A 22,309-nucleotide genomic window follows, 5' to 3' on the forward strand; every position below is an offset into this window, starting at 1 on the left:
AAATGTAACTTTGACTGATTTGATGCTTTTGCTGGTTTCTAATGCAAAGCTCTTGTTCATAAAGATTAAAAACCACAAGCCAACAGTCTTAACACTTTCTTTTAACTTAGGTGCCATTGTTCCCAAGTTTACTGTGGATATATTATAAAGTCAGTGAATATATTGTCATCAGTATAAAAGGTGCTGGCTTTTTGGGCTGAGAGTTGGTTTGGGTTACTGTAGAATTGTTAGGGCAGTAGTATAGGACTGGGAACCGGTAAATTTCTGAGTTCTAATCCCAACTCTATCATTGACTTGTGTATCCCTTTGCAAATCACTTTTTAAATTCATTACTTAATGTTAATCCAGAACTTTGGAAATACAAAGCATTATATAAATACTAAGGCTTCGGTCCAACAAACATGCCTGAGAATAACTTTACTCATAGTGTCATTAAAGTCAATGGTGCTACTCACGTGTATGTTAAGCCTGTGCCCAAGTGCATGATCAGAGCCGTAGTTATTGCTGCTACATAAATTATTTAAAGGAGTAGATGTTTACCTGCAATCCTTAGAGAAGTCTTCCCACTGCCTATAGATCTTAGCTTCCTTGCCATTTGAAGTGCAATAGGCAGTGTTTCCACCTGCTTTCCTCTTGAGGTTCGTGATGAAGACGACTGGTAAAGTTTGTTATAAAAAGTCAGTAGGTAGCCAAGGAAACCAGGAAGCATCTTCACACCTTTTTTCTTTTTTTCTTTTTCTTTTTTTTGTCTCGGGCAGTTCTTAATGCCCTCTCCCTGCCCCACCTGTGGCCTCCCCACATCTTTTCATATCACGTTTGCAAGGCAGTGGGCTTCTTCTCTCCACCACTTTCAAGTTGGTGGCTTAATGGGGCGGGGGGCACTCAAATGTTCTGCTAGATAGCTATTACATTGTTTCATATATTCCCTCCAGTCTGCCATTGAGACAGCTAGGTCCTCTAGGTGAGGGAGGCAACAGGGATCAGTGGATAGGCCACTAGACTGGGAGTCAGGAGACCAGAAGTCTATTTCCATTCTGCCACCTCAAGTAAGTCACTTATCTTTCTGTCTATTTTTCCCATCTATGAAAAGAAATTAATGCTACTCAGCCATCTCTTGTACAATGGTTTGAGATATACCGAGAAAAGGCTTATATAAGAGTAGGGTATTATTGTTCAGATGTGGTAGACTGCCTTACATCTCCCTGGGTAAGTCCATTGTCTGATCAGATATTATTAGTACCCCATGTAGACCAAATGATATAACAATAAGCTACAATAAGCCCATAGGATTTTCAAAAGCAAACTGTCCTTTAGATATTGATCTCATAGGCTAGTATCTTTCACAGAGGTCTAAGGTGCCAGCAAACTTCCTTTCCCAGGCATTCTAGCACCTTTTTGATCTGTGGTAGTGGTAATGGACAGTGTGAAATGACATTTACTTTATGCTAGTCACAGAAATGGATGCCACTTTAAAAAAATCATTACTAAAGGATTGGACTATGTGCTCTGGGAGACCACCGTGATATAAGGAGTGAGAAATTAGGTCCTAGTCCTACAATTAGGTCCATGTGGGCACAAAGGGCTGCTGGTTTCCCTGAGATCTCTTTCAATTTGTCCATCTCTGCAACTTCTCCTATCTGGCTCCTATATAGGTCCTATATCAGGTTCTTCCTTGCAATTGTCTTGCCAGCAAGGGACCCTTCTGGTCATCTTCCCATTCATTCCACACTTCCAATAAAATATGGGGGGGAAAGTTCACAGGGACTTCATTTGACCAGGCATTCAGAACTTGAACCTGTGCTTACAAACACTTATACCTGTGAGAAATCCCATTGAATTCAATGAGACTACTCACTTGTATAAAGCTAGGCATGTGTATGAGAGTTTTCTGGATTGGGGCCCCCTGTTTAAAGCTGCATTAGCCTTGTTCATTTCTCCAGCCTTAGCCACTATGTTGCTAATTAGCTAGTGACTTCACTGAGGGTAGGAAACTAATGTTTTCTGGCCTGTTGACAGTTCTAGTTTTTAAGACATACTGATACAACCACCTCTTTGAAACACTGAGGAATGTGTTGTGATGTGGTTGTATCAGCATGGCTACTATAAAGGAGAACTCTGCCTCTCCAACCCATTAACATTCTCTGGGAGAATCCATAGAGTAGTGAATGTGGGAGAACCACTGGATATGATTTAGCTGAACTTTCAAAAAGCCTTTGAGGGGATCCCTTGCAAGAGGCTATGAAGGAAACGAAACAATCGCAGGGTGAGAGGTAAAGATCTACCACGGATTAAAAATTGATTGAGAGAGAAAACAAAAAATAGGAATAATTGGCTAATTTTCAAGCTCGTCTGCAATTTACTCATGCCATATGTAGGCTTCTAGGGCAATGAGCCAGCCCAGCCACATAACCCTGGGCTATCCCCAGGTGTAGACTATTTACTCATATTACCTACAGCTTCTTTCAGGGGCCTCTCATTTCTGAAGTCTAAGTAATTTCAGTGGCAATACTTAGGATTCTTGGATCTCAGGCCTGGATGACTCATTCTAGGTGTAGCTTCCCCTGGGTTCCATCAGATTTCTGTTTGGTCTTTTCCCTCACAGGTGAATGACTGTGGGAAGGGGGAAGTGTCTGCACTGATTTCCTCTCAGTCCTTGAAGTAGGCGAAACAGCCAAATGAATGGATGAGTGATAGGGAAAGGGAGCAACAAGGGAAGCAGAATGATTGTTTCCCATTAGCTAGTACCTGCTTCTCATTGCTTTAAAGTTGCAATGCAAGGGTGGGGATACAGTGGAGACAGAGCATGGGTTTGTGGTCTGGGCTTTGCTCTCATTGATGCTGGATTACTCCCTGACATGGACATGTTAAAACCATGTTTAAAATAGAATTTGTTCGTGCAAAGCAGATTTAAACATCAACAGGTGAAATATTTCAAGTAAGGCCTGCTCCTTTTGTATTTCCGTATGGAATTTTGCATTAGTCAGTACTGGAGAACCTCGCTAATCCATAGGCCTTATTATTTTGTAGAAGAGGAAAACAACATTGAGGAAGCCATGGAGAGACTTCCAGCACACAAGAAATGTCCAAATGGTAACAAGTTGGCACAAAAGAGATTGGTTCAAAAAGTGAACAAGTGTATTCAAGTTGACATGGACTTAGAAGAGGAGTCCCTCAGTGCAGATCAGTGCACTGCTACAACTATCTGCCCTCTTGAAACTCTAACCCTTTCACGGCAGCCACTAAGAACTTCAGAGAACTCTCTATCCTCCCAGCTACCGGCCTGTTCAGCACTGCCAAGGCAGTGTGCGTCTCCACATCCTGCTCTGCCACCATCACCACTGCCCCCGCCACCCCCTCTGTGGCCTTGCGTTGGGCGAAGTACGGTACCTATGCCACCCTCTTATCCCCCATCATGCAGTAATGCTGCACCTGATGGTGCTTCTTCTGGACATGAAAGCGAGCCTTGTCCTAAGAAGGCAAAGACACCAACATTACGAATGAAGCCATTTGACTGGCAGAAGCTTCCCTGGGATGTGGTGAGAGGTAGGTGCTTGTAACACTGCATTCATTTAATGACTTTACAACTCTTTAAGAAAAACATCACCACCAAAGGTTAGGCCCTGATCACCACAAGCTGCTCCAAGTGGGTGGCTCCTTACACCTGCTCTGAGTCGTGTCTCCCCTTCCCCTCCCCACCCCCAGCAAGCATCCCACTGCATAGTGGGGCTTGAGAAACTGGGCTTTTAGTTAGTAGAAATATTTGCTTGAGTCAGAGAGCCTTGGGGGTGAAGCACAGGACTGAGAGTCATAAGATCTGTGTTCTGTTTCTAGCTCTGCTAAGTGAGGCCTTTGACATGTCACTCAACCAATCTCTCTCTCTCTCTGCCTCAGTTTCTCTTCCATAAAATGGGGTTATTACAGAGGGGTGTAGAGACTTTACTAATTTACTGTTTTTAAAGATTTTTGCATAGAAGGGTCTACAGTACTACAAATTCATTTAGAGAGCACACTAATGTTTTAGCAATGAACTTCACCAATGTGTGGTATAGGTTTTTTTTAACTGATGTTCTGACATTATTATTATTTTTGATGGAAGCAGCGAAACAGATCTTGCACTGCCAGAAAACATCAGTCACCAGCCCATTTCCAGGAGAGTTTATGCAGCCTTGGGAGTCCTTAAGTATTTTAGGCAGAGATGTTAACCTAATTTGAGCTCAATGTCCTGTGTGCGCATATTGCTACTCTGCAATATGTAGCCGATCAGCTAGAGCAAACAGAAGTTAGTAGAATCCATTTAGCTCGGCTGCTGTCTTCAGTTCATTTAATTACAAATGGCTGTAGTTTTCCTGATTTAATTGGCCTTCATACTTTTGGGATCTTGTCTGTGGGAACTGCTGCTCTTAGATAATTTCCCAGTGTTTCCCTTTTAGTAAGTAGTATTGCATTGAACATGATGTGCTGAGTTTACAGATGTCTCTGTAGCCAGTCTTGTTACCTTAACTTTTTCAGAAAGTCGCTCCATGTGGGCTTCAGTGACCAGCAGCAGTGATGACGTTATAGAACCTGATTACACAAGCATAGAGCAACTCTTCTGTGTTTCACAAACAAGCCCCAAGGAGACAGCAGTACCCAAAATAAAGGAATCAAAAGAGGTACATGGGCATGCCTCACTTCTGGCTAATGCAAAGATCATGGAAATGACCCACCTAAAATGAAAGACTTTTCTTTTTAGTTGTCTCCTGTGTTTTTATACCATAGTTGACTCTTTATTCTTATTAGCCTTTCATAACGCAGTAAGATGCCAGGGATATAGTCCCTCCCCGTGCCTTTGATAGCATATGGCATATGCTTTTAGGGCATATGATAGGCAGTGTTACAGTAAACAATATTTCATTAGTGCCAATGAAGGTTACATGCAGTCTTGTGGGTGGGTACTGACTGGGAGTCAGGCATGCTGGGGTACTCTGCCCCCTTACAGTCTTTGGACAAATGGCTTCTCCTTTCTGTGCCTCAGTTTCTCTAGCTGTAAGCAGATGATACTTGCACTCCTTTGTGAACTGATTTGAGCTTAACGTATGAAAAGTGCCATGTAAGTAATATAAACCAGATACACTAAAATCAAAAAGCCCTTGCCTATATTTTATTAAAATCAAGGAAAATGTTTCTTCTCATCTGATTGCGTTTTTTGACACAGATCACATTTATAGATATGAAGAAAAGCCTCCTCTTGAACATATTTTTGAAGCAATTTAAATGGTAAGATTTGAAGAGTACCTCATTGTTTGAATAAAATACAACCATGGTATGCAAATCAATTCAACAGTAATATTTTAGATCCCCTAAAGTATCTTTATTAGGGAGTCAAAATGTGTTTTCTTTTAAAACAGTAACATGCCTGGCAATATATTCCTGGACCAAGTCCAGGACTGTGCTATAGGACCTAAGGGTGAATGGGCTAAGCATCCAGAAAGGGAATATTCATACATAATAACAAAGGAATCTTTCAGATTGGTGCATCTGCTGGGCATTAGTGACATAAATGTTAATTGCTGACATCAAATGTGCATGGAGATTCCTGATTGGAAGTTCTAAATCCATTTAATAATTTAAAGAAACACTTCAAGTAATTTAGACCCAAAATGTAGTCAGTCTTGAGTCATCTTTTCTTTCAAGAGAAAAATACCCTACTAATTAATAGTAGAATGTTGTCAAAATCATGGGCTGAATTAGCCCATAGGATGCTGCGAAGGGGAGGAGATCGCAGCAGGTCCTTGGCCAAATCTCTTCCACAGAGATTTCCCCACGTGATCACATGGTGAAGGTGCACTTTCTACACACACACCATGTAACAGGACATCTCCACTGGAGCCACACTGCAATGTACTCCTACCGGGCCATGGTTACTCCAGGACCCACCTTTAAGAGGAAATCGGTACCATGGAGGGAATGTCCCGGAAAAGATAACTCAGCCCCAGCCTGTATTAACTTAGTATAAATGCTGCACTGTGTGTGTGTGATGTAGGGGCGGGAGAGTGGAAAGAATGGCATGTAGCCCATCCAGTCACTGCTTCCTCCCTCTGCATGGACCCTAAATGTAGAGAGAGGCCCACGTGGGATCAGAGAGAGGTTGGGATGGTGTTGCAGAGCTAGCTGAGCCTGCCCTTCCATTTGTGAGTGATGAGATCCACGTAAGAATGACCTCTTCTGCTCTCAGCTTGGTGGTCATGCTCTACCCCAATTAGTATAGCAGCTGTGGTTTTGCAGAACCAACACCAGAATTTTTTGGATTCAAGTCAAATGTATCTTGTTTCACCAAGTTTGGGACAGCAGGGAGAGGTCAAGAGAGGGTTCGGATAAAACATTCTGGTTTGGGCCCATCCCAAACTAGTGAAATGTCTTCATTAAAGCAGAAGGAGAGTTGTCTTTTGCTTTGACTTCTCTGAAAGGTGGCGGGGGAGGGAGAGGAGGAAGCTGGCAGGGGGAGAATCTTTGCCTATGATACTGGAAACTCAACCAAATGGAGCCCTCTAGGTTCAGTGTGCAAACCAAGTGAAGTTCAAAATGTTGCCAAGAAACATAAACAAACAAACAGTGACAAATACATTAGGCTTCTAAAATTCTTCCCGTTTTAATAATCTAAGCAGGAATGTACCAAGAACCTATCTTGACAGTTTCCCGCTTAGTATCATCCTATTTTTCTAGCACACCTATGATCCTAGAAGTAAAGGTAGGTAAGCGCAGTAGAGGGGAAAAGCAGTAACTTCCATTTGACCTTGATCCATTACTGATACAATGTTAGCTGCAGAATCGGTTCCTCTTATTTTTGGCATGTTACTCCTAGTTCTACTGTAGCTTTTAAGTCTTTCCTGCAGCTCGAATGAGGAGGTTGCTGACATGATTGAGAAAGGGGACAGGACCAAGTTTGATGCTGACACTCTGAAGCAGCTAATTAAGCTACTGCCTGAAAAGCATGAGGTATTGACACTATTTATTAATACTTACACATCTACAGTGTGCTTGGTTCTGTATAAAATACAGACGAAGTCACAATCCCAGCTCTTAAGATAAGAACATATCAGAGGGTGGAGATGGATGGCAGGAGAGAGATCACTCATGTTATGTTCTTAAAACACTGGGTTTAGCACAGTGGTTCTTTTAAATTGGCTGGGTGATAATCTAATGTTAAAATATGTTAGCACTGTGGTTTTCAACCTCTTTTCATTTGCAGACCCCTAAAATTTTTTGAATGGAGGTGCAGACCCGTTTGGAAATCTTAGACTGCGGTCTGCGGACCACAGGTTGAAAACTTTTGTTCTTTGGTAACAACCCCTTAGACATAGTCTGCAGACCCCCAGGGGTTCATGGACCATAGGTTAAAAACCACTGTGCTAGCATATATATGCTTCTCTAAAGAAGCCAGATTTCCAGAGGGACTTTAGTGATAAGGAGGGAACCTTTAAGTTCAGATGTGGCTGCCTAACTTGGGTGTATATTAATATTCATTTGTCTGGTGATAGATCCTCAGACCCCTCAGTCACGGACACAGACCCCATTGTGCTGGTTGCCGTACAAACACAGAACAAAAAGATGGTGTAAGATCTTTAGAGCAGAGACCATCTATGAATTCGCACTCACAAAATGGTCCTTGCATGCCCAATTGCCCGCCTTGTCCATTGAAATACTCATTGATATGTGCAGCATTAGGCAGTCACTTTTGAAAAGTGGGCTCTGTGAGTACGGAATGCAATTACCAAATGCAATTATTAGTGTTAACGGATTTATTCCTTGTTAGATAGAGAACCTGAAATCCTGCAAAGAAAAAGCAAAACTAGCAAATGCAGACCAATTTTATCTCCTCCTCCTTGGGATTGCTAGGTAAGGGAAAACTTCACTGGTGTGTGTGTGTGTGAGTGTGAGAGAGAAAGAAAGAGTGAGAGAGAGAGAGAAAAAAAACCTCTCTCTCTCTCTCTCTCATTCTCTATCAACATGGATCGTCCCTGGGGACTAAGCCCACAACACTAGAAGCATGTGCCTCTCCTGCTTAACCTTAAGTAGCAACTCCTCTATTTGCAGCTGTAGTAGACTCCTTTCTTCTCTGCACCAGCCACTGTCAGGGGTCACATAATATACACTAAATAGTGGATTATTTGTGTGCCAGGCAGTGTTTGACCAGAGGAGCAGCCTTCCTGAATTAACTGGGCAGACTGGCAGACATACTGTCATCTTTGTACTATTTATGAGAACACTGTGATGTTGTAAATTGTAGTGATGTTCTACAAAAAATCTGAAGGTTTGACTATTCTGCATTCACAGAGAGACTGTTTTTAACTTTCTGCAAAATGCTGTAGAAATGTTTATATCTGTAGTTTATATCTGTCTCGAACTGCATTTATTGCTTTAAAATAACCCTTTTAAAATGCTTTCTTGGCTATTCCAACATTCGTATACATTACTGTGCATCACTGAGCAGGATTCAGGATTTCCATGCTGGCAAATACTGCCTCTCATTTAAGAGGAGCAGCACAAACCCCAGACAAAGCTGTATAACAGGAAGCAGTGTGGTTTAGTGGACTGGGACTCAGGAAACCTGGGTTCTATTCCCAGGTCTGCCATTTGCCTGCTGGGTGACCGTGCGCAAGTCATTTCACCTCCCTATGCTTCAGTTTCCCCATTTGTAAAGTGCTTTGAGATCTACTGATGGGAAGTGCTAAGTATTATTATTTTATTACCATAACTGCTATGATGTGTTTTTCTTGCATAGGTTGCAATATGATGTTGCCTTTGTGGGTGTTCTGGTGGGAGGGGGCATGATAATTGTTTATAGGACACTTGTCTAAATGTCTAAAACATTTGATTTATTTGTTTGATTTATTTGTAATCTAATCCAACGAGGGAAATATCTCACGTGGTGGCATTAAGAGAACAAGATAACACTTGCGCTGGTCTTAGTTCAGCAATGTGTTGCTGTCATGCTAGACGTGCTTCAGCTAAGCACGTCTGTATTTCTTGCATTGACTTTCTCTTTTAGCTACCAGTTGCGAATTGAATGTATGCTGTTATGTGAAGAGACAAGCAGTCTGTTAGATTTGCTATGGCCTGAAGCACAAATGATCAGGAGAGCCTGTGAAAGTAAGTGGGATGCAATCGTATCAGTGCTTTGTGCTAAGAGCCAAGTGAAAACTCACCATTAGTTGAAATGAAATGACACCTAGGCCGAGCGAGTCTCTTATTATCGAACAGGAAGCTCTGCGGAAGCACTAGCCACAGATTCCCATTTCTGGAATAATGCAGAACTGCAATTTGTACAGTTCAGCTGTGAGACGGAACACACAGAATGGGGGAATGCTTCTAGCAGATTGTGAGTAAAATATAGGTGTGCTGACTAACTCCTACCAAAGATCTCCACTAGTGAGGGGGAAGGTCCCAAATTCTACATATAGACCGTTTGTTCTTTGTTTTAATGTAGGCTCATTTTTTGTGTGTGCAAAAACCATCACTTTTTTTTAACCATTGGGAACATGCACAGAAAAACACCTGATGTTGACCCTTTTGGCTTGATGCACTTCAGAAATTGTTCAAGCAGTTCTTCCTCCTATTGATTAATTTATACACAGACATATTCTAAACTTAAAGGGAAGATCAACTTTCCACACAACTATACAGCCCAAGCCTACTTGGGACACTTTTATTCAACTTATTTATTCCTGTTTCTTTTTGCATGCACAAACGAATTCTATGTCTGGCACGTTTCCAAAGCCATAAAAATACTGGCCCTGCATAATCCGAGAAAAGACTTTTGTGCAACCCCTGTTTAAACTTCAGGAAAATCCAATTTCAAAGTCCTTCATTGAATTTATTTAAACTGTCCATTTTAATTTTTTTAGCACTTCTTACCAGTCACCGGCTGCCCATTTTCTGTCAGTTGATTCTTAAAGTTGGAAACTTTCTGAACTATGTAAGTAAGGCTTTTAAAAATCATTACGTTTTTATAGATGGCAAAATATAATTGCAATCCAGTCTCCTGTGTATGTATAAAATAAAAATAACAAAAATTGAATAATGGAGCTTTTATTTTAAGCTGAAACAAGGATTTTATTTGATTTTATCTATCTTTTAGGGGCGTCACACTGGAGATGCTGGTGGTTTTAAAATTAACACTTTGCTCAAACTAACTGAAACCAAAGCAAACCAAACTCCTATTACTCTGCTCCACCATATTTTGGAGGTACCACTGCAGTTTCTTACTGGGAAGTTAGTCTTGCATGTAATATATTTCCAGACGTACAATCAGCTAATGTTAATGTGCTTTAATTTAAAATGTACCTCACTTACATTTTAAGATCTGCTCCTGTACCTGTTGTTGACAAAGGTAGATTTGCCATTGATCTCAGTGAGGACAGGATCAGATCCATATACAGTACCATCTAAATTATACCGAGGTCCTATTCTTCACTTAACGTATAAATGGCCATACTGAGTCAAACCAATGGTCCATCTAGCCCAGAATGCTGTCGTACGACAGTGGCCAGTGCCAGATACTTTAGAGGGAATGAACAGAACAGGGGAATTTATCAAGTGATCTGGTCTCTGTCGTCCAGTGCCAGCTTCTGGTAGTCAAAGGCTTGGGGACATACCGGAACATGAGGTTGAATCCCTGACCATATTGGCTAATAGCCATTGATGAACCCATCCTCCATGAACTTATCTTTTTTGAACCCACTTATATTTTTGGCCTTCACAACATCCCCTGGCAATGAGTTCTACAGGCTGACTGTGCGTTGTGTGACAAAGTACTTCCTTGTTTGTTTTAAACCTGCTGCCTATTAATTTCATTGGGTGACCCCTGGTTCTCATGTGAAGGGGTGAATAACACTTCCTTAGTCACTTTCTCCACCCATTCATGATTTTGTAGACCTCTAAAATATTGCCCCTTAGTCAGGGGCGGATTAGGGTTTTGTGGGACCCCTGGGCCAGAGCAAGTTGGGGCCCCTCCCCACCTCTTCCGCTTGCAGTCCCCCCGGGCTCCTGCCAGGGTGCGGGGGCTTGTAGGAGTGCTGGGTGGGTGGAGTGGGGCAAGCCCCCGCTCCCCGGCTGGAGTGCTGGGCAGGTGGAGCTGTCAGAGTGCGGGGGTCCCCATTTTTCTGGGCCCCCCCCAATTGGCCGGAGCCCATGGGCACAGGCCCAATTGGGCCAATGGCTAATCTGCCACTGCCCTTAGTCATCTCCTTTTTTCTTATCTGCACAGTCCCAGGTTTTTAACCTCTCTTCATATGCCCTCTCTTGATATGCCCTCTGTTCCATGCCCTTAATCATTTTTGTTGCCTTTCTCTTTATTCCAATTCCAATATCTTTTGTTGTTGTTGTTGAGATGAGTTGACCAGAACAGCCCACAGCATTCAAGGTGTGGGCGTATCATAGATTTATATAGTGGTTTTATGATCTTTTCTCTTATTTTCTATCCCTTTCCTAATGGTTCCCAACATTGTTCGCTTTTTCGACTGCTGCTGCACATTGAGTGAATGTTTTCAGAGAATCATCCACAATGACTTCAGCTCTTTCTTGAGTGGTAACAGCTAATTTAGACTCCATCATTTTGTATGTATAGTTGGGATTATGTTTGCCACTATGCATTACTTTGCATTTATCAGCTTTGAATTTCATCAGCAGTTTTGTTGCCCAGTCACATAGTTTTGTGAGATCCCTTGATAACTCTCCGTAGTCAGCTTTGGACTTAACTATCTTGAGTAATTTTGTATCATCTGGAAACTTTGCCACCTCACTGTTTTCCCAGATCATTTCCCTGGATCACCCTTGTCCACATGCTTGTTGACACCCTCAAAGAATTCTAATAGATTGGGGAGGCATGATTTCCAGTTTCTAAAAGCTTCTTTAATGTAATATCTCCTTGCTGCTCCTTTTGTCTCCTCCTCCTATCTTTGCACCTTCATTCATGCTATTCTCATGCTAGGGCCAATCTGCCAAATGAAATGAATTTTCTGTCCTCTATTAGTGAGAGACAGAAGGTCAGGTTCTTGCATCGCACGGGATGGCTGGTGAACATTGGCCACAAGCCCTGGCGAGCATCACCCCAGTGAAAGGTGATCTTGCAAGTGGCATAGAGCTGGAACAGAGGCTTGTATGGCCCACATTCTCTCTGGTGCTGGCAAGGCAGGAAAAGGGGGTGTGGTTAGAAGAAAGGTGTCTTCAGGATGCTCCTTTGCCATGCCATTCCTGGGTTGCATTTTTTGCCCCCTTGTAGGTGTAATAGACCAGCGCAAATCAGAACAGTCATCCGGTTGCTTTGTCAACACAGTGCAAATGGAGAGCAGCTATAGGAACACACTAGGGTCAGAGCAATTCAAAGGAAACTTTACACATACACCTCTGATTTGACTTCTATGTGTTTTGGCTCTGCCCAAGAATCTGTTTCAAGAAGAGTTTCTTGTTAGGTATGTGGAGGATCTAGCATGGAGCACTTACTATAAGATGCAGCGTTTACCCTATATGTACCAATTATCAGATTACAACATAGTAGAGTTAGATAAACTGATATTCCCCGTATGTACAACTATGAGACTGTTTAAATCAGTGTAGTAATAATAGGGCTAAACTTACCCCAATATGTGGAAACCGTACTTTCTCAGTTCTCACTTTTTTAAATTAAGTGTCTCGGTGCCCACATGTATAAGGAAATGCACTATACAAAATAAACAAATTTCACTTACATTTTAGGAAGTTGAAAAAAACCATACGGATCTACTACAGCTTCCCAATGACCTTGAATGTGTTTCAAAGGCAGCAGGGTATGACTTTTTTTTTTTTTTTTTTTAATCTTTAATGTGGGATTCATAAAAGTACTTAGTCACATAAACCCCAAACTTAGGTGCCTAAAACAGGGACGTAGGCACTCAAGTCCCAGTTTTGGCTCTACTGTAATCCGCAAAACTCCTGTCGAACCCTGTAGACACCTAAACTTGCTCTGAGTCTATGTTTCCAGAGTCAGATTTCCCAAAGTGTCTATAATTCTGCCTCTGAACATGTGCACTGCTGCAGACTGCCTAATCCCCCAGAGTGATTTCACAAACCAGTGGAAGCTGGGCATTTGGCTGCATAAGTCATACGCAGGGCCTGATCTGACCAGTAGGCATGCTCAGAGGCATCCTGCTGGATCGGGTCCGATTCAAAATTTGGCTGGATGAGGAGCCGCTGCCATCTGCCTTATAACTTTGTAGCTCAGTGGTTGGAGCACTTGCCTGGGACATGGGAAAGCCAGGTCCCATTTCCCCCTTCTCAGGCAGAAGTGGAGAAAGAATATAAACACTCAAGAACAGTTCTCTAACCACTGAGCTATGGGATATTCTGAGGTGGGGCTCCCTCAGTTAGAATCATAGAATATTGGGGTTGGAAGGGACCTCAGGAGGTCATCTAGTCCAACCCCCTGCTCAAAGCAGGACCAATCCCCAGACAAATTTTTGCCCCAGATCCCTAAATGGCCCCCTCAAGGATTGAACTCACAACCCTAGGTTTAGCAGACCAATGCTCAAACCACTGAGCTATCCCTCCCCCTTTCTCCTGCTAAAGCTATTCCACTATGGATAAATAATGAAAGAAAGACTGGACCCAGGGTCTCACCTTTTAGGGGGGTGACCATAACCACTGGACTACAGAGTAATTTTCTTTCTTTCTTTTGCCCAATGACTAAGTATTTATCCAAAGAGGAACACAGTCATTGAGGGAACATCACATCAGAATTAACATTATAATTGGTGCTGATTTATGCTATATGCATTCATAGAAACTGTATTCTAGGAGTCTGATGTTTTCCTTGCAGCTAGTCACTGAAAGAAACTCCATCTGGAGATGGACTCACATGGTCAAGCAGTTGCTAAATAATTAAATGCAAAGAGCGTATTAATTTTAAGAAAATAGGGAGCATTTTGGCTTTATCTTAAATTCTGAAGAAGTAGCTTGCTAATGCTGTTGGAAGGTAAAAGTATAAATATCCCATTACCTAAAGCTCAAATATGAGTATTGTTAGTATAAATATGCTCATCATATATTTATTAATTTAATGGTATTGGGGTTAAGCCAGTCCGTGAGAATTTTCAAAAAAATTGCAAACCAAAAATCCTGTTGATTTAAATAGATATCCAGGTTTTCATTTGTAAATATGAAAGGAGGGGCGGCTTTAATGCTGCTTTAGCGGTTTATGTTTGGATGTACAGTACAATTCTGCCTCATGTTATGTGGATACAATGCTTTGCCTACCATGAAGGGATAATCAGAAACTGGAAGGTATGTTGGGACCCCTATGCTGCCGCCACATATGCTTTTGAGGTTCCCCATGAGCACAGAGGTCCACCCATTGGGATGCTATTGCAGGATTGGGATTTTACATCCTTCCTCTGTTAACAAAACAGGCTAGTCATTATATTGTTTGCAATCCTCTTGGTTTACTACCTTCCTGTGCAATTTTCAGAACCAACTTTGAAGTTATGAAGGCAGAGGCAGATGCCCATTTAAAGAAACTTTTGAAAATTGAGCATAACATGTCATCAATAGAGGATTTAAAAGCACAGTATGGAAAATCTATTCAAGTAAGTGACATGGGTCTGATCCATCTCATGCTTTCCTCTTCCAAGATGTCCTATATCTCTAGGAGGTCACAAACAGGTCAGAAGAAGGGGTGTACCTTTATACCTAGATTGGAGGAGGGTCCTGAACCCTTTTTCAGAGTTCATGTGCAGTCACAGTATGGAAATGGTTGAACCACTGGTTCATTTAATCCCCCCCAAAAGCTAAAATTAAGCCTAGGATTCTACAGTATACAGATGTACCACTGCGGCATGACATCGTCTAGAAAAGCAGAGGAGTTATTTCTGTTTTTTTACTTGAAAAACTGTTCACATTCCTGAAGAACAGAAAGGTTCTTTTGTATGCATTTATAAGCATTGATTATCATGGGTCCAATCTAACTCTGCTTAACTTAACATAACAGAATCAGGCCCTTCCTATGTTTAGAAAGTAGGTGCATCTTAAACAAAACTAAACCCTTGTATATGTATTGCACATCTCCAAAGTAAATAATTCACTATCACACCATCCTTCAGCGTCTGTCATATTATAAAGAGATACTCTTAAAGCAGGGTAATATTAATTAAGGGCATGGAGGCAGTCGTGTTCCTCATAAATCTTCTGCTTAGCCATGTAATGCTGGCCAAGAACGCCAAGTGGTCCTGTTGTGACAGTGACACTACATGATGTGTTAGGGGTAGGTGAGGTTCCCCAATAGTTACACACTTTTGAGGAAAACAACAAGTAATGTAATTACAAGCAAAGTAGCATTCTGTAACTAGTTCTAACTTTCCATGAATTGCTGTGTTTCCAAAGCAAGCAGTACTTAGAGTTCTGTCTGATTTTCTAAAAGCTATTGCACTGATTTGTCTCACTCCCCTTGAGACTTCCGGGTAATTGAGATGCATGTTGCTTTTAACCTGAATAAATTGCATTGTAAATATGCCTCAGGGCCATATAAACCGTTGGAAAGAACTGGAGGAGGAGCTTGCCACCATTGAAAAGAAGAAGGCAGAACTTGCGGACTACCTCTGTGAAGATCGAAACAAATTGTCATTAGAAGATGTGTTTAACACAATGAAAACCTTCAGGGATTTATTTATCAAGGCACTAAAGGTGGTTTACACTTGTGAATAATTAGGGCTAGATTGTGATTTGAACTTATCACCCATGCATGGAAGTATGAATTCCCCTTCCCTTCTAGGCCCCTTTACACCAATATATGGGCTACCCAGACCTTGGATCTGAGTGCATAGGAGTCAATGGGGCTATTCACCTGCTTATGTTCCCCCCACCTCCAAGCAGGTGTGCAGAGAATGAGTGAACAAACTACTACAAAAATCCACTATTTGTAACAAAGAATTAAGGACGCTCCAATCTCTTGGGCTCTCCTTTAAATGACTGGCTGGCCTCAGTGAAGTAAAAGCTAGTGATGTGTAAAAGTGAGTAAGCAAAACTGATACATTTTTAGAAGAGAGTAAAGATCTTACTGAATAGCAAGACTCAAAACATGATAGGGAAGGCCTACCCGGTGTTTACTCTGAAGAGCCTTCATTCTACCACTCATCCCAACAGCCCAGTGACTGAGCCACAGCCGTGGGTATCAAGTGAAGAAGCATGTTTGGAATAGCTTTTGCTTATAACTGCCAATATCTCCGTCAGCTCTTCTCCAGTTAACTTTTCTCTTAGATGTTTTATTTCACATTCTGTCTGGATGTTTGGACGTAGGAAAACCAAGAAAGGAAGGAACAAGCTACAAAGGCAGAGAAAAGAAAGAAACTGCTGGAAGAGGAGGAAGCTAAGCGGCAAAAAGGAGAATATGGAAATATCAGTAAGTCTCACAAAAGTATTTTGGACTGATTTGCTACTTTTAAGGAGAATGTATGTCTCTATAGATGTGGATGATCTGATTTGTGACTGAAAAAGCATTGGTTAATTCTCTAAGTCCTTGGCATACTTATTCCATCAGATATGGAAGAAATAAAAAAAACCCACTAATTTTGAAGCCCTTTTCACACAAGGATGATAAAAATGTACACACCTCTTTTCTTACACCCCTCACAATGGGGCTAGAGCTGAAAATAATCACCCATGGTAAACAATGCATTAGCAGAAATAGAGGCTAATTTCAGTTTGGAGGCTTCTGATTTCTTTGCATTTCTTTTAACACTCATTTGCATCTTTTTAGGATATGACTCTGTTAAGGAATATTTGAAACTAAGCTGTGTTGGGCAAAGCACATGTTACTCTTCCCCTTCTCATCCTTTCCCTCCCCCCCCCCAATTAGGGCTCTGATTCAGCAAATGCTTAAAGTTAAGCATATGCTTTGCTGAATAGGAACTGGATGACTTGCATTCTTAAAGTTAAGCATACACCTAAGTGATATGCATTTTTAGTGTAAATGTGTGCATGTGTAAATTTAAAATTCCATTTATATTTTAAGTTCACTTTACATGAAGGTTTGTGCCAGTAAAATTTGATCACTTGATTGTTCAGAGATTGAATGTAAAAGGAGTATTAGCACAGCTGAACGGGATTCATGTAAATGTTTGATTGGATGTTCACACACAAATATTTTGCATTTTTCAACAAGCTCTGAGTACGAATCTGTGACCAAAAAAGCTCAATTCTTCTTTAGTCCTATTTGTTTTAACGTCTATTCCAGTTATTGATCTTTAGAAACTTCTTCTAAAGAAAAATCTGAATGTTGATAACCAACCACAAGAGGGCCAAGATTGTCATTGGACAGACTGTATTTCCAATATGTTGTGTCATTAGCACGTAACAGTACATTTAATGTAAACTTATATTTAATATAGTCTTACTAATTAGAATAATCTACATTTTACTGTAAATACAGAAAGTAATTTAATATATTGGAAAGTTACTTAAATATAAAATTAAGAGTGAAATTTACCCCCTATGCAGAGAGACAGCACAAGGCCCTCTGCACCATTTAAGCACTCCAAATTGGGTTTAAGAAGGACTCAAGCAGTGTTGGCCCACTGCATCAGGGTGAATTTCATCCTATATGGGTATAACAGAACAAGGAGTAATGATCTCAAGTTGCAGTGGGGGAGGTTTAGGTTGGATATTAGGAAAAAAACTTTTTCACTAGGAGGGTGGTAAAGCACTGGAATGGGTTACCTAGGGAGGTGGTGGAATCTCCTTCTTTAGAGGTTTTTAAGGTCAGGCTTGACAAAGCCCTGGCTGGGATGATTTAGCTGGGAATTGGTCCTACTTTGAGCAGGGGGTTGGACTAGATGACCTCCTGAGGTCCCCTCTAACCCTATTCTATGATAACTCAAACATGAGTTGGGAATCTGGACTGAAGTTTCTTCCTCAATATTTATTGCAGAAAACTGTATGCCTAGCTACTTCAGCACTTGTGGGCATTCTTAGCTGCCATTCCTATTCACGTTGAGTTTTATTAAAGTAAGCTAGGGGGACTATCAGCTCTGATAAAGTTAGAACCTGGGTGTTATTTAAGCTCCTCTGAAAATTCCCATCCTATGTATACACCTAGACATTTTAGAATCATAATAATGGTGTTTTGGGTTGTTTGTTTGTTTGTTTGTTTGTTTGTTTGTTTGTTTGTTTGTTTGAAATAGATGAACTAGATTTCTGTTTTAAGGAGGAAAAATTGGATGGCAATGGATTAAGTGAAGTCCTATTAGCATGCACTGACCGGATTCTTAGGCCTTGATCCAGCAGAGAGTTAAGCACATGCTTAATTTTGCTCAGTGCGTAGTTCTATTGGAGTCAATAAGACTACTCATATTGTATAAAGTTAATTAAGTGCATAAATCTTTGCTGGATTGGGACCTTAATCTTTGATTTACTGACACAAATGACTGTCACAAGTTCCTTCAAGCCAATATCTGGTTTCTGTATCTGTGCATATAATTGAGGATCACATATCTGCAGATGACAGACAGGCCCTTAGCTGTAGCGGTCTCTCAGGATTTCAGAGCGCACTGCATCAAAGTATTTTGATATGTATTATAATCTCATTCTTTATAGTTCAAAAAGGAGCTGTGAGACCAGAAGCATGTGTCACTGATGCCTTATTAGTAGATATAAGGAAAGGCTTTCAGCTATGGAAAACTACTAGGAACAAGTCTGAGCCAGAAATTGTTCCCAAAACCTCATCTACTGAAACTGGTAAGAGTACAGACCCAACTGCACCTGCAATGTGGCTACAACTATTAAACTCTAGTCTTCCATTACACAATGCTAAAAAGATATAGGTTAGGATTTTCAAAGAAGCCCAAAGGAGTTAGGAAGCTAGCTCTAAGGTGACCAGATGTCCCAATTTTATAGGGACAGTCCCAATTTTGGGGTCTTTTTCTTATATAGGTTCCTATTACCCCCCACCCGCGTCCCACTTTTTCACACTTGCTGTCTGGTCACCCTAGCTAGCTCCCTTTGAATTTCAAAGGAATTTAGGTACCTAGCTCCTTTAGGCTACTATTGAAATCTCAGACATAAGTGATTTTATTTGCATTATTTTTGATGCTTTATAATGGACAAGAGATTCTTTCTCTGCTGCTTCATTTTTCTTTAGCTTCTGTTACTTCAGCTTCCCTTACCTGAAGTTACCAGACAGTTACATTGTTGAAGTGCCTCACACCAGCTTGCTTCAAGGAACTAGTCTATATATTATGTGTGCAAGATGCTGAAATATTTGTTTTGATTTAGTTAATCAAGTGAGAAAGATGAGCTTATTTTAATGCAAACATGCATATATGCACTTTCCTATTATTTCTTTTGTGCCTTATTAGTTAGAATTTTATATGAACTAATTTAATTACGTCTTGTATTGCCAGTATTGAAAAGAATGTCTTTCATATCGGACTGTCTAATGACAAGTGTAAGTAACACACATCTGGTGGTAACTTATATTCATCTTATTTTTATACAAAAACTAGTAGCAGAAAGTAAAATTCCATTAAATTGATGAAAAGCAATACAGAGTTCAATGTATGGTACAGAAGTTCCACTGAATTATAAAGGCCTGTCCTGCCGTCTTTGTGCTCTCAAACCAGCCACTGACTTCTAGAGCTGCAGAAGCAGACCCCAAAACCAGTTTCTTAAGCAGTGCTAAGTTTTAATGAGGGCCAAATTCTCCAGCCCTTAGGCAAAATTCCAATTGTCTTCAGCAAGAAAGGTTTTCAGCATTTGGTCCTTAAATAATAAACTCACAGATGTCAAAATGGTCCGCATCAATTGGAGAAGTGTGACTAATTGTCCACCCTTATCTACTACTTACAATGGTGGAAGAATCCAAGCTGCAAGTGAAACCAGTTGAAGGGAAATGTAGTTTTGTTGTTTGCTTCTTGTTTCCTCTTTGATCATTGATTTGCAGTGATAAAGTGTAATTGTGGTGAAAAAGTACAAAGAATAGGCTGCAGGAAACAAGACACAGAAACTGAGTGTCTGATAATTAGTACTTTGAAATATAATGTAAAATAGAATATTGACTGTTTATTAATGGAGCATTGTTTAAAAATAGGTATACATTGTATTGTTTTCTATTTGTACTTGATGCATATTTTGTTCTTGTCTTTGTTCATCTCAGTACAATGCTAAACAAAGTTGCCCGTTGTGTATGTTTTGTTTTCTATTAAGAAAAAAATGGTCATGGTCATTCTTTTATTAAACTGAGCCCTCCTGGTCTCTCTAAGCACACTCCTTAGGTCTCAGGTCTCTAGAGGTCACCTGTCTCTCAGGGTGGAATCACATGATTCTCTCACTCTCAGACCTGGCTCTGGGTTGCAGTCCCTTAGTACTAACTGTGATTATCTCAACTGGTCTGACCTAGACACAGACCCTGCAGTTCTGTATCTTCCAGGGTAATGACAGTGTTAATCAGTGACCAAACAGCCTTCTGAAAGCAAAGTATTATTTATTTCCAACAAAAGAATTTCAGAGAAAACATACGTTGAAAACAATGATCAACCCTATATATATGTCTGCTTATAAGGTATCCAACCATCTCACGCATGGGAACCCTGGAAGGACTAATTCTGTAGACTCTTCCACAGTGCCCCCTCTCTGTCAGCTTGTGTCCCTGTCAGAGTTCACTGGCAACACCCTGCACAGCCCCTGGCAACTCACTCCCCTCCTTTTCCTCAGAAGGCTTTTTAACTGTTTAGTGTTGTTTTGATCCCTAGCCTCCAAGCCTGATATAACAGCTGTGTCACTTCTGTCTAGTCAGAGCCTGGAAACCTGCCATTGTTTGGTAACTGCTCCGCAATGTTTGCTGGGAGGTTGTTTATCTGAAACCATTGTGTTGCCTTACTGTTTATTCTTCCCACAGTCCCCTATTAAGCATTCATACAGGAAAGTCTAGTAATTCCAATATACAATACCTTCTCCTCACTGACCAGTCACATATCATGTTCATCAAATGGTTACGTTTCAGTACATCATTACATATCAGCTCCATGTCTGTTACACTCCCTCTCTTCTTTTCTTGAATGCTTTGACAGGTAGGGAATTAATTTAAATCTCAACTTCCTTAACTATTATCTTAGGCAGAAGACTTTGAGAAAAACCTCAGTGTAGACAAGATTGGGTGTGTGCATATGAGCCGAAATAGTTCTAAATATACTAGGAATCGTGTAATTTCTATAGAAAGTGTGAAGATTGTGTGCTCCATCCCCCAGCTCCTACAAATTCATATGGGTCTATGTGACCAAGAAAGTTTAGTATTCAACACACACCAAGCCACACCCACACAATGATGGAGAACCATGTGCATGAGACTGGAACGTGTTCTGTGCTCTTCCATCCACCTTTCCCTCCGCAACACAGCCCCATGTGTCTCAAGCCAAAAGCTGTTATGTCCATTCCCTCCCAACCTACACACACGTACACTGACACAATCCCTTGCGTCTCAGGTATTAATGTGCATGTGTGAGCCCTACAGTGACACAGCCCCGTCCAGGGGTGCTGGAACAATTTGTATAGTGGGGGTGTTGAGAGCCATTGAACCAAACCGTAAACCTTGTATATTACGGAAACCACTTCAAGCTAAGGGGTGCAGCAACAACCCCACACCTCTAGTTCCAGCACCTATGGCCCTGTCTACCACAGGCTGGAGTGTCTGTCTGTCACCAGTCAGGGATGTCACTTGCCATGGGGAAAAAAGGCAGCAGTTGCACTTCTGACATTTATTCCCCCTCCCCTGACTTTTAATAGGTCCATATGCTCTACTTTTTGCTCCACCACCACTCCAGCCTTTTCAGGATATAATATAATCATGTATAATGTTATATATGATGACACACCCTTGCCACCCTCCTCACACAGACAGAATTTGCCTGAAATGATTCCCCTGTCCCCAGTGACACAGCCTCATATGCCTCAGGCTCGAGTGCGTGTGTCCAGTGCCACAACCCCTGGTGCCTCAGGCTGGTGTGTGTGTGTATCCAGTGACACAACCCCTGGTGCCCCAGGCTGGAGAGGGAGAGAGAGAGAGAGTGTGTGTGTGTGTCCAGTAACACAACCCCTGGCGCCTCTGGCTGGAGAGGGAGTGTGTGTGGGGAGGGGGTCCAGTACCACAGCCCAGGTGCCTCAGGCTGGAGAGGGAGAGAGAGAGAGTGTGTGTGTGTCCAGTAACACAACCCCGGTGCCTCAGGCTAGAGAGGGAGTGTGTGTGTGTGTGTGTGGGGGTGGGGGGGGGGGGGGGTTGTCCAGTAACACAACCCCTGGTGCCTCAGGCTGGAGA

General features: G+C 41.5%; 1 protein-coding gene across 1 annotated transcript; it reads left to right on the plus strand.

Annotated features, from left to right (window-relative positions):
• The first annotated feature begins 2,963 nt into the window (after positions 1–2,963).
• Positions 2,964–19,534, plus strand: LOC112113214 (inverted formin-2-like). Its single transcript, XM_024209433.2, has 14 exons — positions 2,964–3,543; positions 4,510–4,652; positions 5,195–5,256; positions 6,873–6,975; positions 7,793–7,875; positions 9,029–9,129; positions 9,885–9,955; positions 10,118–10,225; positions 12,733–12,803; positions 14,480–14,597; positions 15,526–15,690; positions 16,303–16,405; positions 18,598–18,738; positions 19,404–19,534. The coding sequence occupies exons 1-14, from the start codon at positions 2,964–2,966 to the stop codon at positions 19,532–19,534; spliced, it is 1,980 nt and encodes a 659-aa protein (XP_024065201.2).
• Positions 19,535–22,309: the final 2,775 nt, after the last annotated feature.

The sequence above is a fragment of the Terrapene carolina genome, unplaced genomic scaffold, assembly GCF_002925995.2.
Source record: "Terrapene carolina triunguis isolate 2854851 unplaced genomic scaffold, T_m_triunguis-2.0 Scaffold189, whole genome shotgun sequence".
Lineage (NCBI taxonomy): Eukaryota > Metazoa > Chordata > Testudines > Emydidae > Terrapene > Terrapene triunguis.